Here is a 16395-nt window from a genome sequence, read left to right as displayed (position 1 = left end):
GAGAGGTTCAGAGAGATTCTGAGGTTCTGAGAGGTTCTGAGAGGTTCAGAGAGGTTCAGAGAGGTTCAGAGAGATTCAGAGAGGTTCAGAGAGGTTCAGAGAGATTCAGAGAGGTTCAGAGAGGTTCTGAGGTTCAGAGAGGTTCTGAGATTCAGAGAGGTTCTGAGGTTCAGAGAGGTTCAGAGAGGTTCAGAGAGATTCAGAGAGGTTCAGAGAGGTTCAGAGGTTCAGAGAGGTTCTGAGGTTCAGAGAGGTTCAGAGAGGTTCTGAGGTTCAGAGAGGTTCTGAGAGGTTCAGAGAGGTTCAGAGAGACTGGGAAGACTGTTTCACATATTCATTACTGAAGTGCCACAAAAACAGCACAGACATTTTTAGAATAAATATCTATTCTTTGTCAAAAAAGGGGAATACAAATGTTGGTGTAAGTATGTATTTGATAGAACTCTAAAAAGAGCATCCTGTAAAACCGAAACAATGAGCTGAAAGACGCTGAGACAGTCCTTGAGCCGCGGGAACTGCAGTCGGTGGCTTCATTGTTTCGAGTTCCACCTTCCCCAATGATTGCATTTACTTCAATCATTAAAACAAATTAACATTTGGGTTTACATTTGAAAACCTAAACATTTTGCAACTCAATACTGCTCTTACGTTAAGGCTGAGTCACATATGATTCTCTAGTGTAATAAACAAAAGTCAAATGTATAACTTATTATTATCATATATTATTAGTGTGGCTCCATTACAGATAATATGTTGAGCTATTATAATATATATTATATAGCAGAAGGTGGAGTGGGCCCAACCAGCATGACTAAACGTGTGTTCTCTCCGCCAACATACACTAATGACTCGGCAGTACAGCCCTTTTTTCCCTTTTCACACGCATTCATTATTCTCCAATGAATCCATTTAACATGATTATACAGGTGGTGTTTTTTTAACTACAGTAATATAAATGTATGAGGAAGTAAGCTGGTGTTTTAAGAGATGCGGCATTGAAAATATTTTTTGAAATCCTAGTAGTTCAGTCAAAAAGCGAGCTTGGATGCTTCTCAACACAGCTATGTTTGTTATTCATTTGCCAACATTATAAAAAGTAACAGTTTATCAAATGTATAACATCACCCCCCCTTTTTATTCTAATGTTGGTCAGGATGGAGGTGTGTGTGATTGATGGTTTTCCTGGATGTGTCCTGGCTGAGTGGGTGTAGAGCAGGGAACAGAGCTGCATGCTGACTCACTGATGAAGTACAAGTAGGTGGAGGATGGAAATTGAGGCTGGCTGGTTTTGAGACCATAAAGACTGGCTGACCCAGTTTCCACTCCAGCACCAGTTCTTTTCAGTGTTCAATCACGACATAGTGGTTTCCCCCCCAGCCCAGAGCTTTGTCCCTGTGTGGCTCAGCGAGCTGTCCTGACCCAGAGCTGAGCTGCTTTAACTGTGCTTCTTTACCTCTGCATTCTGTGCTCCATGTACATTCTTTTTTTTCAAGGTATTTTTGGGCCAGAGAGTGCCTTTATTGTATGCTTTAGTGTAGAAAGGGGGAGACAGAGGGGAGGACATTGCCTGAAATGTTGGGCTGGCCCAGGATTCAAACCGGCTTACTAGCAGCAGAATCTGCATACAGCCGCCCGTTCTAACCACTGAGCTGTCCCCCAGCCCGTCGCTGTACATTTAACATTTAGATGGAACCAACATGTTTAGAACTCCATCCATTAAGACTAGCTTTTATTGCATTTTCATTATTTCTCAATCAAGAGTTCAGCTAAGACCTGCAGTAGAAACCTGCGTGGAAGCTAGGTGCTGTCAGAGTCCAAATCTGCGTATCTGGTCCCAGCTTACAGTCCACTAACCCCAGCCAATGTGAAATAGGAAAGCATTTAGCCAAATTGTAAATGGACTTTATACACATAGGTGTTTTTTGTTATTTTCGAACACTGAAATAGCTTTTCCAACAGAAGTCAGCTAAACACTTGGGGCAGAGGCAGCCTTACAAGGTGCCACCTCCTCATCAGGGGAAAACAAATACATGAACAGGCTGTTGACTGTGCCATCAGGAGCAATGTAGGAGTTAGACATGCTGTCCACAGGGGCCGGGTATCAAACCATCCACCCTCCGATAAGTGTCCGAGCTTCAGATCAGCCGCTCCTCCTCCTGAGGTTTCTCCTTAATTCTCTCTTCTGTTTTTAATAGTGAAAGCATAGTGTTTTAAAATACAAACAATTAGGTAAGCTTAACAGCATATCTGGGATAGGAAATACATTTAGCTTCGGCCTAGAAGTAATCCGGAGACGGCTTATAGGTCCGCAGAACAGTTGAGGTGCTGTTAGAGCGTCGTAGCAATCGTTAACAATGAAAAGATGACCGGAAAGGAAATATCTTTAGTGTAATTGTTCTAAGCTTCAGCCACTATAGCTTATAAAGTCACTTAAAATGTATTTAAAATGTTTTAGATTAGGGGTTCTTTTGCTATTATAGTATTACAGGTGTGTGAGTTACTACTACCACTAGTACTACTCATTACTACGGAGTAGTAGTACTAGTAGTGCTTCCGAGTGCTTAAATGGAAGAATGGACACCCTGTAAATTCAGCTTTGCATGCAAGTTAAAATGGAGAATAAAACAAATCTTGTAGCTTTCATAATTTAATTTACAATGGCTCATCAAGTAGAATCCAATTAGCCCAGAATTATTAGTTAGAATTAAGGCATTTTTTTATTCCATATTCTGATTTAAATAAGTTGTTTTTTTAAGATACTGGACATGTGTGGTTCTATATATAACTTCTTATCTATTTATTTTTGTTTACATGTGTATATTTGTGTAAGATTTGATTTGCACTTGACTGATTTTCCCCTGCCACTCTCCAGGGGTAGATGGGTTGCACCAGCTGTTTGAGGATCAAATTATATCGGGGCACAGCGACCACATCAAACCGGATGAAACTAGGTCAGGCTGAATCAGAGCAGACTGAGAGCAGACCCCGCTGATCCAGGCGAGCCCCGGCCCCTTCCAGTTTCATATCCAGGTAACTGAAGCAGCTCGTGTGCAGCCTGATCCACTCATGTTTCACAGTGGGGGGGGGTCGTATACATCAGGCTGACTCATGTGACAACAGCCTGAGAGAAGAATGCATGGTTATTGGTCCTTATTCACCCTGCTGTCTGCTCACATTCACTCAGCTACAGAGTCATATATCATGATAGCTAGCCTTGAAAGCCCTCTGGCACTATTACACTGTTGTTAATTGAATCTGAGATTTCAGAATATTTACTGTAGTATTGTATTTGAGTGGTTATTGTAAGTGTTTTAACTGATGGCATTGTGTTTGTAAAAGTGAACATTTACCTCCTGAAGTAAAGGAAATGAAAAGCTGTTTTTGGTCACAGGGACAGAACATATCACATGATGGATTCAGCTTATTATACATTTATATATCTGAGGCTCAGCATTTAGCCATTAGCCATGTTTGGTGCTAATGAATTTTAATCAGTACTATGCAATGCAGTTACACCAAGCACACCAGCTTAGTTTGCATACTATGAAAGTCTGATGAAAGATTATTGTAGTCTAACTCCACATGTTGGCCCAGTGATGTAGAACTGTACAGCAGGGGGTGTCGGCACACTGACACTGATACTTTGTTACTAAGAGCACACTTCTTGGTCACTTCCTGGAACAGACCTTTCAAGAACTATTCAACCAGAGCAGCATGGTCAAGTTACTCTTAAGTAAAGTAACTCAATAATTAGGTAGCTCGGTGAAGACGAGCCTCAGTAAACTCATAGTGTGTTCAGTAGTTGTCATCTAAATAAGTGTAACTGCACAACATTTGGTCCCATTCAGTTGTTCATTGAAATACTTTTCTTGGAAATTAGGGAATTGCACCAAATGATCACAATGTTTATTGTTTGGCAAAGATTTGTGCAAGATTTTAATATATTCTTAACTTGCATTTTGACAAAATATTTGCCTTGGCTGAGATTTGGATATTGTACTAGTTCATATTGCTATTTCATCAAACCCTGAATTAGTTAAGCCATAATACACATGACTATGAATTTAGTCTTCATGGAACAGATATGGTATGACATAATCCTCTTTAAAGAAATGACTGACAGAGGCAGTGTCTTCCTGTTCACTCTGCCTCCACACTGACCTACATGTTTGTACACTTGTTGATGCTTTTTACAATGACTCCTGCTGTGAATGACACTTCATGACATGTTATTTGTTCACAGTTGAGGGCCCAAGAGTGGATGGAAGGAGATGATTTTAACACAGAGGCTGTGATGAACATCTGTGGTGAGACTGACTTCATATTAATGTGCCTTTAAACACAGACTGTCGCTGTTAACAACCTCAATGTTTTTGACCCATCATAATGAAAGTGTCTGAAACATACCTGTGGATATTTCCATTGAGACAGCTTTGAACCTTTTATTGAATGTTTAGAGCATGATATTCAGCAGTACTGCAGTTAGTAACAAGTCTATTCCTCCACATGCCTTTGTCATTGGTTGGCAGTACATTTACATATGTGAACAAACATCGGTTACAATACACAGGCTCAGCTTGATACATACTGGAGTGCTTGCAGATATTGCTCACTGTTCTTTCTGTGTTATTTACATTTGATTCTATTGTCATGCATTTTAATTCTCCATGGAAACAGTCTTCACTGTATAGTTTCCCCTCATCTGTTGACATATAGCCTGCACAATGAATGTTTCTGGGCCATTTAAACCACATTTAAAGAGTGTATTTTACAAACAATATCACACATAACTCTGTCTTTCAAGATTACAATGATCAGTTATTACAAAACCCAGGTACCCCAACCATTACTAATGAACTCCAAAGAGCAGGGGTCGGCCAACCCCTGGCACGCGTGGAAAATAACTAGGAATAAGTGGAATAAGTGCAAAATATTTACATTTTATTTTCGGATCACTGAACGCGACCGCCGCCAGAGGCGTCTCCCCCGTTACCTGCAGAAGGAAGCCACGCACGCAGCGCAGCCCCGCTCTCTTTAACTCCAGGCGACTTTCTGCCGCTTTCCTCCGTAATGCAGGGCTGATCGTTTCACCACAGAGGAAAGCACTTCACAAATTGCAGTACCCATAAGGAGCTGTACAAATGGCGCAGTTTTTGCGTGGCGATCGATATCGGCCGATACTCACTCTCTGCCGATCGATTGGTGCTCTCTAAAAATGCCGATCGCGAGATGTAAAATACATGACACTTTTCTCTGTGTGCGGCAAAACAAGCTCGCCAAAATGGCTTCACCAGTCTGGCAGTATTTTAAGGTGTCCGAAAATGACAATAAAATAGCGGTGCAACGTGTGTGAAGCAGAAATCCTGCAGCTCCACCCGCGTGTGACGGACCGGTGAGCGGAGCAACACACACAAGAGTTAGACCTAACACACTTAGCTATTGATCTACCTCTGGAACTAGTTATAAATATATGTATTCTTCACTGTCGGGTCACTCATTACTGGATCAGTGAGCTGCATGAGATACTGACAGGCTGTCAGGAGAGAGAGAGAGGGGGAGAGAGGAAAAGAGAGCGCTTCCGCTCATTTCTCCCGTGTTATTATCCAAAGTTAATGTAAACTTGAATAATGTACTTCATTTGAATGTAACAATTATGTTGGTTGTTGTTTGTGGAAGCGCCAGTGAATGAGCCCCATTAACTGAGTTTTAAACATCACTTTTCACGAGCGTTTTCGTCGAGCTCTTCACCCCCCCCCGTTGATAATTCACGATCGTCGGCACGCTGATAAAAACATTTTTTTTCATATCAAAAAGGTTGCCGACCCCTGCCATAGAGTAAGAGAGGTCCGGCTGAATAATCCCAGCTTTGGTGTTCTCTCTGCAGATGACCTGATGGCAGACCAAAGGATGGACATCTCGTCTACAATGACTGACTTCATGTCACCCGGCTCCACCGACATCATCTCCAGCTCCATCAGCACGCCCGGCATGGACTACACCCGCAAGAGGAAGGGCAGCACCACGGATTACCAGTGAGTCCCCCAGGAGGAGAGAAGGAAGCACAGAGGAAATAAGAAAAGATGATGAATCAGGAACATTTACATGATCACAACAGCAGAGGTATAGTGCAGAGGAAGTGAAGGGAAAAGACATGCATATTGAAAAACATATTAAAGGAATAAGAAAGTAGGCACACATTATTATTATTACAAATATCAAAAACGTAAGTAAGTATAAAAAAAAAAAAAAAACATGACTGGCAAAAATGAAAAAAGGCAGGGAGGAGAGAAGGAAAAGTCAATAAATATAAATAAATAAAATGATGTGTACTATTAAACAATGTCAATCAGTTGTTTGTTTACACATTGTAAAAAGATCACAATACCTCGAAGATGCACACTAATTAATACATGTGTTTTTCCTTTCAGAATTGATGGCTTCTCATTTGAGTAAGTTCAAACATGACTCCATTTGAATAATAGTAGCACAATTTAATTTATCAAGATCTGAAATATAAAAGACCCACTGTTGATTTTGCAATATGACATTTTGAATTAACTGAAGAACAAACGTGCTAATCCCAGCAAATCCTGTATGCATGAAACTGAAGTTCTGTGGTTCTTCTAAAGGTCTGTGATGTTCTTATTGAAATGTAATCTCCTGTCTTTCCTCTTCAGTGACATGGACCCAGACAAAGATAAACTGGGAGGGTAAGCAGCCACCATGACTGTGATGATGAAGAGGGAACTTTAATCATCAGTATTGCTGTGTTTCACTGCCTCTTAAGATGTCTGATGGCACACCGATACAATGATAGTTTTGGTTCATTTGGTTAAGGGTGCTCACAGCATTGAAAGAATGACACTTTTAAAAAAAAGTTATTTTTTACAGGAGAGAATACAGAAAATAATTGTCCCTTTTACATAAGAGACTTGGTCAAAATAACTGAAGAGTTCCCTGTCAGCAGCTTTCATTGGACATGCTTTCTTTTGTGTATTTAAAGACTGAAATCAATAACTACATATTCATATTCAACTCTGTCTTTATTTATGACAATGACCCAATGTTGACATCTGTAGTTCCATATCCTGTCCCTGCTAAACAGTTTACGTCTTCTGATTTCTAACTGCAAGAACTTAGCGCTCTGCACTGTAACAGAGTGGGCCTTTCTTTCCATTGATCTAATCTCAGATACTCACACAATTTAAAGGTCCTTGCTTAGATTTGAAACTAAAGCAGCTCGAATTTGCCTTGAAATTCAATCTGCCCTTATCAAGCTAAACAGTTACAGTCTGTCCAGCGACAGTAACCTCTGACAGTAGGCAGGTACAACCATCCCTCATCAAGTTAACACTTTTATACGGGAGGATTTGCTCTGTGAGACTTGGAACACGCGTGTAATTAAACTTGTTCTTGAGGCACAGTGACGTTCAACTCACATCATTGTAATGGTTTGTTAGCAGAAGCCTTGGCACACCACTAGATATTACTCAAGCTAAAGGAAAATGCGTTTTCGTAATTGCAACGCTGGAAGCAGAGCAATCATAAGAATACAATATTTAATTCTCATCCCCTCTGTTCATTATTCCTGTGTATTTCAAATACCTCCTCCCTCATTCATTTCAATCTCAAGCTCTGACCTGCATTTCTCTCAAATGTTCTCCTCAAATATTTCTCTGTTTGTCGTTGCAGTGACCAACAGGGCCGGATTAAGAATGCCAGGTATAAACTCCCCCCCCCCCAGCCCTCTCTCACTCCCCCTGCCTTCTAATCTTTCTTACATGAATTAAATAGTCCCTCTGTCTGATTGGAACAGAGGGAGCTTTGTGCACGGTGATAATAAGAAACTTTATACATTGAAATGTATAGATCTGAGCATAATGTGGGGCTGAGGGTGTGTAAGAGCATACCGAACGGCTAATGACAAGCTCCCTCTGTGGAGAGAAGTCCCTTTTATTAGCAGCTACAGAACCATTTGACAGACCAGAGAGATGTGTTCAGTCCTGGAGCACACACTCAACAGAGAGACATTTCATCTGTAGAGGGCGGTCCGTTCTGAGCTGCATTTCATATATCATGTTAGATTAGACTGGGAGCTGTGCAGTTTAAGTATTCTGTCTTACATACTAAAGGTGAAATCAACCAAAGTGTATTTTCTTTGCATTCATGGCAGTCAGATGAGATGTGTGTTCTAACCCTCTCTGCTTCTCCCCACAGAGAGGCTCACAGTCAGATCGAGAAGCGGCGCAGGGACAAAATGAACAGCTTCATCGACGAGCTGGCCTCTCTGGTGCCCACCTGCAACGCCATGTCTCGCAAACTGGACAAGCTGACGGTGCTGCGCATGGCCGTCCAGCACATGAAGACCCTCAGAGGTTAGCAGACCCTGATACACACTCTATCGACACAAGTCTGTACAGCAGACCACCTCTGCTGGCAGAGAGCTCACTGCTCCATAGTTTCTCTTCTCTGTACTGGACATACAACTTCTAACTTGACCTTCTTCACACTGTACATTTTACATTCATATTTAGTTGATATACTATTCCATGCACACTTACTGTAATGTACATCATATCCTACTTTAACATTGTGCTGGGTGTAGTTTGGCCCTTAATAGTGTTTATTTGTCAGACAGATGTTTATCTTTTACAGTCAACTTGTATATATTTGGCTTTTTATAGTTCTGTTTTATTTTCTATTTTGAGATGTTTATATTCTGTTTTTTGTTTTTTTACTCTTTTTTTCTCCAAATGATGTGCAATGCCTTTGTTATAACATGCTGCTGTAACAACATTTTGTTTTAGCTTAACTTATCTTTAATCTGCTGAAAAAAAAGAACAGGTTTGTAGGCAAGCTAAAACATCTGCACAGACATTCTGCCTGAAAACAGTTCATACAGTTCACTCTCACAGGAGGCACAGGAAGTGTCAGTAAGAGCTACAAGTCATTGATATGTGAGGCTCTGTGGGACAGCTGAGTGTAATGAAGGGGAATAAAGGGGAACATGTCACAGTAGAGAGTGATCAGAAGTGCATCAGTTCTTTTTAAAGGGAGGCATTACAGCAGCAGGGACACAGCGCAGACACAAGGCACACGTCTATATCCGTTTTATCTTAGATAAGGAAAGCACACTTTATGAACAAAATATTAAACAAATATGTTCACCATGGAAATAAAAAAAGAAAAATGCAAGTGAATGTATTGAAGGAGCCAGTAACAATAACAGATTGTAAATAAATAAATAAATAAATAAATTGTAAATAAATAAATTGTAAAGTAAGAACATGTTTTGAATGCACATAACTCTATAATGTACCAAACATTTGTAATTGTACTACACAATGTTATTTATTTATATATATATATATATATATATATATATATATATATATAAAACATTTTTTGTATCATTAATTGATCAGGACAGGCTTGTTAGGAGGCAATATATAATAATAAAACTCTGTAATTCTTTTTAATGACACTTTGTCACTGGAAAGAGCTTCTTTGAGCATTTAAGAAAATAAAGGACTGGGAGGAGAACTTGTTCCAAGAAAATGGGAAAAGTGTGTAAAATAATGAATAGAGGTGTGACTGGTGTGTTTCCTGGTGTGCAGGAGCAGCCAACCCGTACACAGAGGCCAACTACAAGCCCTCCTTCCTGTCAGACGATGAGCTGAAGCACCTGATATTAAGGGTGAGTCAAAGGATCCAGTCTTTCAAACTCTCAATTATTCATTTTCATCATTAACTGCAATTCATTGTTTTGTTTATGTATTATGGTATTCAAAACATCAAAGTATTTATTATGTTAATATCATAAATAATAATGTTCTGCTCGGGTCAAATTGGACCTGTTCCTAACTGTTTCAAATCAGGATAAAGGTTTATTTTATGTTTGTCCCAGAAAAATAACATGTTTGCTTGTATACTACAGTTTTCCATGAGAAAATAATCTTGATCACTTTCATTAGGCTTTGGGTTTTATTCAAATGTATATAATCTGTGGTCTTCTGGGATTCATTTTGTAAAATCATTTAAACCTTTGTTCCTTTTTAAATCAGAAATGAGGTTTGATTTTGGGTAAATGTGTTCTTAGTGACCATACATTTCAAAGAGAAGAGGTACAACTTTGTGGTAATACAAGGAATAAAGACACATTTGGGGGATTATTTATACTAAACTTAACACAAAAAGGAAGCACTGCAAAAATGTTCAGAGCACTGGAACCTCAACACGTGGAGGAACATTATGTTCAGAGCACTGGAACCCTCAACACGTGGAGGAGGAACATTATGTTCAGAGCACTGGAACCTCAACACGCGGAGGAACATTATGTTCAGAGCACTGGAACCTCAACACGTGGAGGAACATTATGTTCAGAGCACTGGAACCTCAACACGTGGAGGAACATTATGTTCAGAGCACTGGAACCTCAACACGTGGAGGTACATTATGTTCAGAGCACTGGAACCTCAACACAGGGAGGAACATTATGTTCAGAGCACTGGAACCTCAACACGTGGAGGAACATTATGTTCAGAGCACTGGAACCTCAACACGTGGAGGAACATTATGTTCAGAGCACTGGAACCTCAACACAGGGAGGAACATTATGTTCAGAGCACTGGAACCTCAACACGTGGAGGAACATTATGTTCAGAGCACTGGAACCTCAACACGTGGAGGAACATTATGTTCAGAGCACTGGAACCTCAACACGTGGAGGTACATTATGTTCAGAGCACTGGAACCTCAACACGTGGAGGAACATTATGTTCAGAGCACTGGAACCTCAACACGTGGAGGAACATTATGTTCAGAGCACTGGAACCTCAACACGTGGAGGAACATTATGTTCAGGCACTGGAACCTCAACACGTGGAGGAACATTATGTTCAGAGCACTGGAACCTCAACACGTGGAGGAACATTATGTTCAGAGCACTGGAACCTCAACACGTGGAGGTACATTATGTTCAGAGCACTGGAACCTCAACACGTGGAGGAACATTATGTTCAGAGCACTGGAACCTCAACACGTGGAGGAACATTATGTTCAGAGCACTGGAACCTCAACACGTGGAGGAACATTATGTTCAGAGCACTGGAACCTCAACACGTGGAGGAACATTATGTTCAGAGCACTGGAACCTCAACACGTGGAGGAACATTTATGTTCAGAGCACTGGAACCCTCAACACAGTGGAGGAACATTATGTTCAGAGCGACATGGAACCTAAAACAGTGGAGGAACATTATGTTCAGAGCACTGGACCTCAAACGTGGTAGGGAACATTATGTTCAGAGCACTGGAACCTCAACACGTGGAGGAACATTATGTTCAGAGCACTGGAACCTCAACACAGGGAGGAACATTATGTTCAGAGCACTGGAACCTCAACACGTGGAGGAACATTATGTTCAGAGCACTGGAACCTCAACACGTGGAGGAAACATTATGTTCAGAGCATCTGGAAACCTCAACACGCGAGAGGAACATTATGTTCAGAGCACTGGAACCTCAACACGCGGAGGAATCACTTATGTTCAAACGTGAGTCAGAGCACTGGAACCTCAACACGCGGAGGAACGTTATGTTCAGAGCACTGGAACCTCAACACGCGGAGGTACGTTATGTTCAGAGCACTGGAACCTCAACACGCGGAGGTACGTTATGTTCAGAGCACTGGAACCTCAACACGCGGAGGTACATTATGTTCAGAGCACTGGAACCTCAACACGCGGAGGTACATTATGTTCAGAGCACTGGAACCTCAACACGTGTAGGAACATTATGTTCAGAGCACTGTAACCTCAACACGTGGAGGTACATTATGTTCAGAGCACTGGAACCTCAACACGCGGAGGAACATTATGTTCAGAGCACTGGACCTCAACACGTGGAGGTACATTATGTTCAGAGCACTGGAACCTCAACACGTGGAGAGGAAATTATGTCAGAGCACTGGAACCTCAACACGTGGAGGTACATTATGTTCAGAGCACTGGAACCTCAACACGTGGAGGAACATTATGTTCAGAGCACTGGAACCTCAACACGTGGAGGAACATTATGTTCAGAGCACTGGAACCTCAACACGGGAGGAAGGAACATTATGTTCAGAGCACTGGAACCTCAACACGTGGAGGTACATATGTTCAGAGCACTGGAACCTCAACACGTGGAGGAACATTATGTTCAGAGCACTGGAACCTCAACACGTGGAGGAACATTATGTTCAGAGCACTGGAACCTCAACACGTGGAGGAACATTATGTTCAGAGCACTGGAACCTCAACACGCGGAGGAGGAGAGACAATTAGGTTTCAGAGCACTGGAACCTCAACACGCGGAGGTAACATTATGTTCAGAGCACTGGAACCTCAACACGCGGAGGAGGAACATTATGTTCAGAGCACTGGAAACCTCAACACGCGGAGGAACATTATGTTCAGAGCACTGGAACCTCAAACACGCGGAGGAACATTATGTTCAGAGACTGGAACACTCAACACGCGGAGGAACATTATGTTCAGAGCACTGGAACCTCAACACGCGGAGGAAGGAACATATGTTCAGAGCACTGGAACCTCAACACAGGGAGGAACGTTTATGTTCAGAGCACTGGAACCTCAACACGTGGAGGAACGTTATGTTCAGAGCACTGGAACCTCAACACGTGGAGGAAACATTATGTTCAGAGCACTGGAACCTCAACACGTGGAGGTACATTATGTTCAGAGCACTGGAACCTCAACACGCGGAGGAAACATTCTGTTTCAGAGCACTGGAACCTCAACACGCGGAGGAAACATTATGTTCAGAGCACTGGAACCTCAACACGTGGAGGAACATTATGTTCAGAGCACTGGAACCCTCAACAAGCAGAGGAACATTAGGTTCAGAGCACTGGGAACCTCAAACACGCGGAGGTACATTATGTTCAGAGCACTGGAACCTCAACACGCGGAGGAACATTATGTTCAGAGCACTGGAACCTCAACACGCGGAGGAACATTATGTTCAGAGCACTGGAACCTCAACACGCGGAGGAACATTATGTTCAGAGCACTGGAACCTCAACACGCGGAGGAACATTATGTTCAGAGCACTGGAACCTCAACACGTGGAGGAACATTATGTTCAGAGCACTGGAACCTCAACACGCGGAGGAACATTATGTTCAGAGCACTGGAACCTCAACACGCGGAGGAACATTATGTTCAGAGCACTGGAACCTCAACACAGGAGGAACATTATGTTCAGAGCACTGGAACCTCAACACGCGGAGGAACATTATGTTCAGAGCACTGGAACCTCAACACGCGGAGAGGAACATTATGCTCAGAGCACTGGAACCTCAACACGCGGCTAGGAACATTATGTTCAGAGCACTGGAACCCTCAACACGCGGAGGAACCTATGTTCAGAGCACTGGAACCCTCAACACGCGGAGGAACATTATGTTCAGAGCACTGGAACCTCAACACAGGGAGGAACGTTATGTTCAGAGCACTGGAACCTCAACACGTGGAGGAACGTTATGTTCAGAGCACTGGAACCTCAACACGTGGAGGAACGTTATGTTCAGAGCACTGGAACCTCAACACGTGGAGGAACGTTATGTTCAGAGCACTGGAACCTCAACACGTGGAGGTACGTTATGTTCAGAGCACTGGAACCTCAACACGTGGAGGAACGTTATGTTCAGAGCACTGGAACCTCAACACGCGGAGGAACATTATGTTCAGTGATGAGTCCAGATTCTGCCTACGGCACTTGGATCGTAGGGTCACGGTGTGGAGAAGACGCAGAGAAGGCTTTGCTGATTGCTACACCGATAGAGTAGGAGAGGAGAGGAGAGGAGAGGATGGGATGGCCTGCAGTCCTGACCGCAACCTCATTGAACCCCATTTTGGGATCAACTTGGCCCTGCTGTCCGTGCCAGAGTGACCAACACAACCACGTTGGCTGACCTGGGACAAATGCTGGTTGAAGAATGGGATACCATCCCATGCTCACATGAGTGTGAGCATGATGGTGACAGCATGAGGAGAAGAGGCTGTTGTGGCTGTGTTTGGTTCTTCCACACGCTACTGAGGCTGCTTGTTAAATAAATAAATAGTTAATAAATCAATTGTTGCCAATATGTCTTTATTTATCAGACTTCAATCATCCAATCCACCAAACGAAAGCAGCAGCAAAAAAAGCTGTTTGGCATTGGCAGAGGAGATTTGTCACATTTTTCATGGGCGCACCCCACATACTCTGCTGCTCATCCCACAAATGCTTGTTCCTCACAAATGTGACCATTGGAAAGATAAGAAAACGGGCTTTCCAACGGTATAAGATGTATTGCCAAAAAGCATTGTTACAACATAGAAATTATCTACCAAACACAAATTGCCTTTTTGTGTTAAGTTGATATGCTTAAAGGGGACCTATCATGCAAAATGCACTTTTGTACGTCTTTTATACATGAATATGTGTCCCCGGTGTTCCAGGGAACTCACCAAGTGTCAGAAAACACAACCCTCTCTATTTTCCTCCATACCCAAATCTCTAAAAAAGGGGCTGCAACGGATCTGATACAGACTGATCCAGATTTCACTTCTATGTCGTCACAGAAGTGGCGCTACGGCTATTGGGCCAACTCTCCACCTATCAGGGGAATGTGGGGTTGGGCCACGGCCGGCCATTGCCGCTCGAAAGCGCTGGAGACGCTGTAGTACATATGCCAGGCCTGTAAGTGGCGCTGTAGTCTGCCACAAAAGCAGCGAAGAATACTTCCCGCCCATAGTTACCCTTCTGTTTATTCTCCGCTGTGGCTTTTTTTCTCCCTCCCCGAGGCAAGCGTTTGCTCCCGCTGCTTTAATTCAATGCAATCCCTCCCCGTCGAGCCAAGCACTGTAATTCTCTCCGGTTAGTCCACCAGCAGATGACAAACACCCACCTCTCCGCCTCTTCCAAGGAACGAGGGGACCGTGCGGCAGAGTTTCAGTTTCAGTTACTTTCGCCGGTCAAGATGTCCGTTAAAGTTTAAATCTTCCGGACAAAATTAGAAAAGTGCCGGTCAAAGGTCTTCTTTGTTATTTATTGAGCTTTAAAACATATGAATAACGACTCTATATAATAAAACACGGAGATCTCTTTTTCTCCTCCTCTTCTGACAGCCCAGCAGCTGATCAGAGCACGGCTCACCTCTGCTGCAGGGGGGCGTGGTCAGCAGAATCAGACCCGTAGACAGCAAACAGCACATAGAGCGAAATGAGGCATGGCTAAAATGCATGATCTGTTTGGTATTTTGAAAACAGAAACTTATACATATACCCAGGGGCGTCGCCTGGACCTGAAAACATTCGGGGCTTAGCCCACAGTGGCGGCGGCACTACAGTGGCATTTTTTACTGCAACACTCCCCACACGCACACACACAGTACACCCGCGACTGTTACAATGAAGGCTCGATAATCAGCTCAGGCATATAGGCAGGGGTAAAGTGGTATTTTTTATGAGTGGGGAGCTCACCTCCTCTAGGGGGGTCCGGGGGGATGCTCCCCCGGGAAGATTTTTTTTTTAAATATTGAAGTTAAATGCATCAATCTGGTGCACTTTGAGAGCAACATGAAGAGATCTATGGATACCTCTCTCAATACCCATATGAAGCAGAACTGTAAACAGATGTACTTTTTCTTTATGGATATTTTACTAATCACTCCCCTTTTAAACTCTATTCTTGTTTTACTGCCATATAGTATTTCATAACTGTTTTTCCTTTATTCTCTTTTTTTTAATAACTATAATGATCATATGAAGGTGTGCCGCGGAAATAATCTTTTGAATAATTTGTGACCAAACCGTTTGAGACCCACTGAGATAACTTAGACTAAAGTTAACTATCTAAACACTCAGAGAGTCCTTTAGCTCACCTGAGTCTCTCAGTCTGAGAGGAGAGGACTCTCCTCCAGCTTCTTGTGGAACAAACAGCTCCTTATGTCCGTTAGTGCAGCTAGCTAACCAGATGCTAACAACACGGTCCATGCTGACACCGGTCCCTCTCTCCCCCTCTCTCCCTCTCTCTCTCTCTATCACACTAAATGCGCTATTGCCACACACACACACAGAGCCAAGCTTGAATGACACAAGCACACGTTTATTTCCATGCAACTCTCTGATTGGTCTGGTGTCATGCCTCTGTTGCATTCACTGAACACGGGAAATTACAGTGCTGCCGTCCTCTCTTGTGTCATGATGAGGTTCACGTAAAGCACGGTTAATGTATTATATTATTGAGGGAGAATTGTCCGGGGCTACAGAAAAAACATTCGGGGCTAAAGCCCCGAATGCCCAGGCCAGGCGACGCCACTGCATATACCTTATATAGGTATGGCCC

General features: G+C 42.7%; 1 protein-coding gene across 2 annotated transcripts in view; it reads left to right on the top strand.

The window, feature by feature from the left end:
* arntl1a (aryl hydrocarbon receptor nuclear translocator-like 1a) overlaps positions 1 to 16395 on the top strand; it is a 39186-nt gene that overhangs the window by 8161 nt on the left and 14630 nt on the right. The window contains exons 2-9 of one of the 2 annotated variants that reach the window (XM_034132891.1): positions 2873 to 3030; positions 4244 to 4307; positions 5885 to 6032; positions 6429 to 6449; positions 6678 to 6710; positions 7693 to 7722; positions 8218 to 8375; positions 9618 to 9697. In XM_034132891.1, coding sequence (XP_033988782.1) covers positions 4262 to 4307; positions 5885 to 6032; positions 6429 to 6449; positions 6678 to 6710; positions 7693 to 7722; positions 8218 to 8375; positions 9618 to 9697 — 516 coding nt within the window. In that variant the 5' untranslated portion in view covers positions 2873 to 3030; positions 4244 to 4261. Of the gene's footprint in view, positions 1 to 2872; positions 3031 to 4243; positions 4308 to 5884; positions 6033 to 6067; positions 6121 to 6428; positions 6450 to 6677; positions 6711 to 7692; positions 7723 to 8217; positions 8376 to 9617; positions 9698 to 16395 lie in introns of those variants that run through there. The other variant, XM_034132893.1, reaches the window with a different exon arrangement.

Source organism: Trematomus bernacchii, unplaced genomic scaffold, assembly GCF_902827165.1.
Source record: "Trematomus bernacchii unplaced genomic scaffold, fTreBer1.1, whole genome shotgun sequence".
NCBI lineage: Eukaryota > Metazoa > Chordata > Actinopteri > Perciformes > Nototheniidae > Trematomus > Trematomus bernacchii.
The sequence above is the reverse complement of the archived record's forward strand: the minus strand, read 5'-3'. Positions and strand labels throughout refer to the sequence as shown.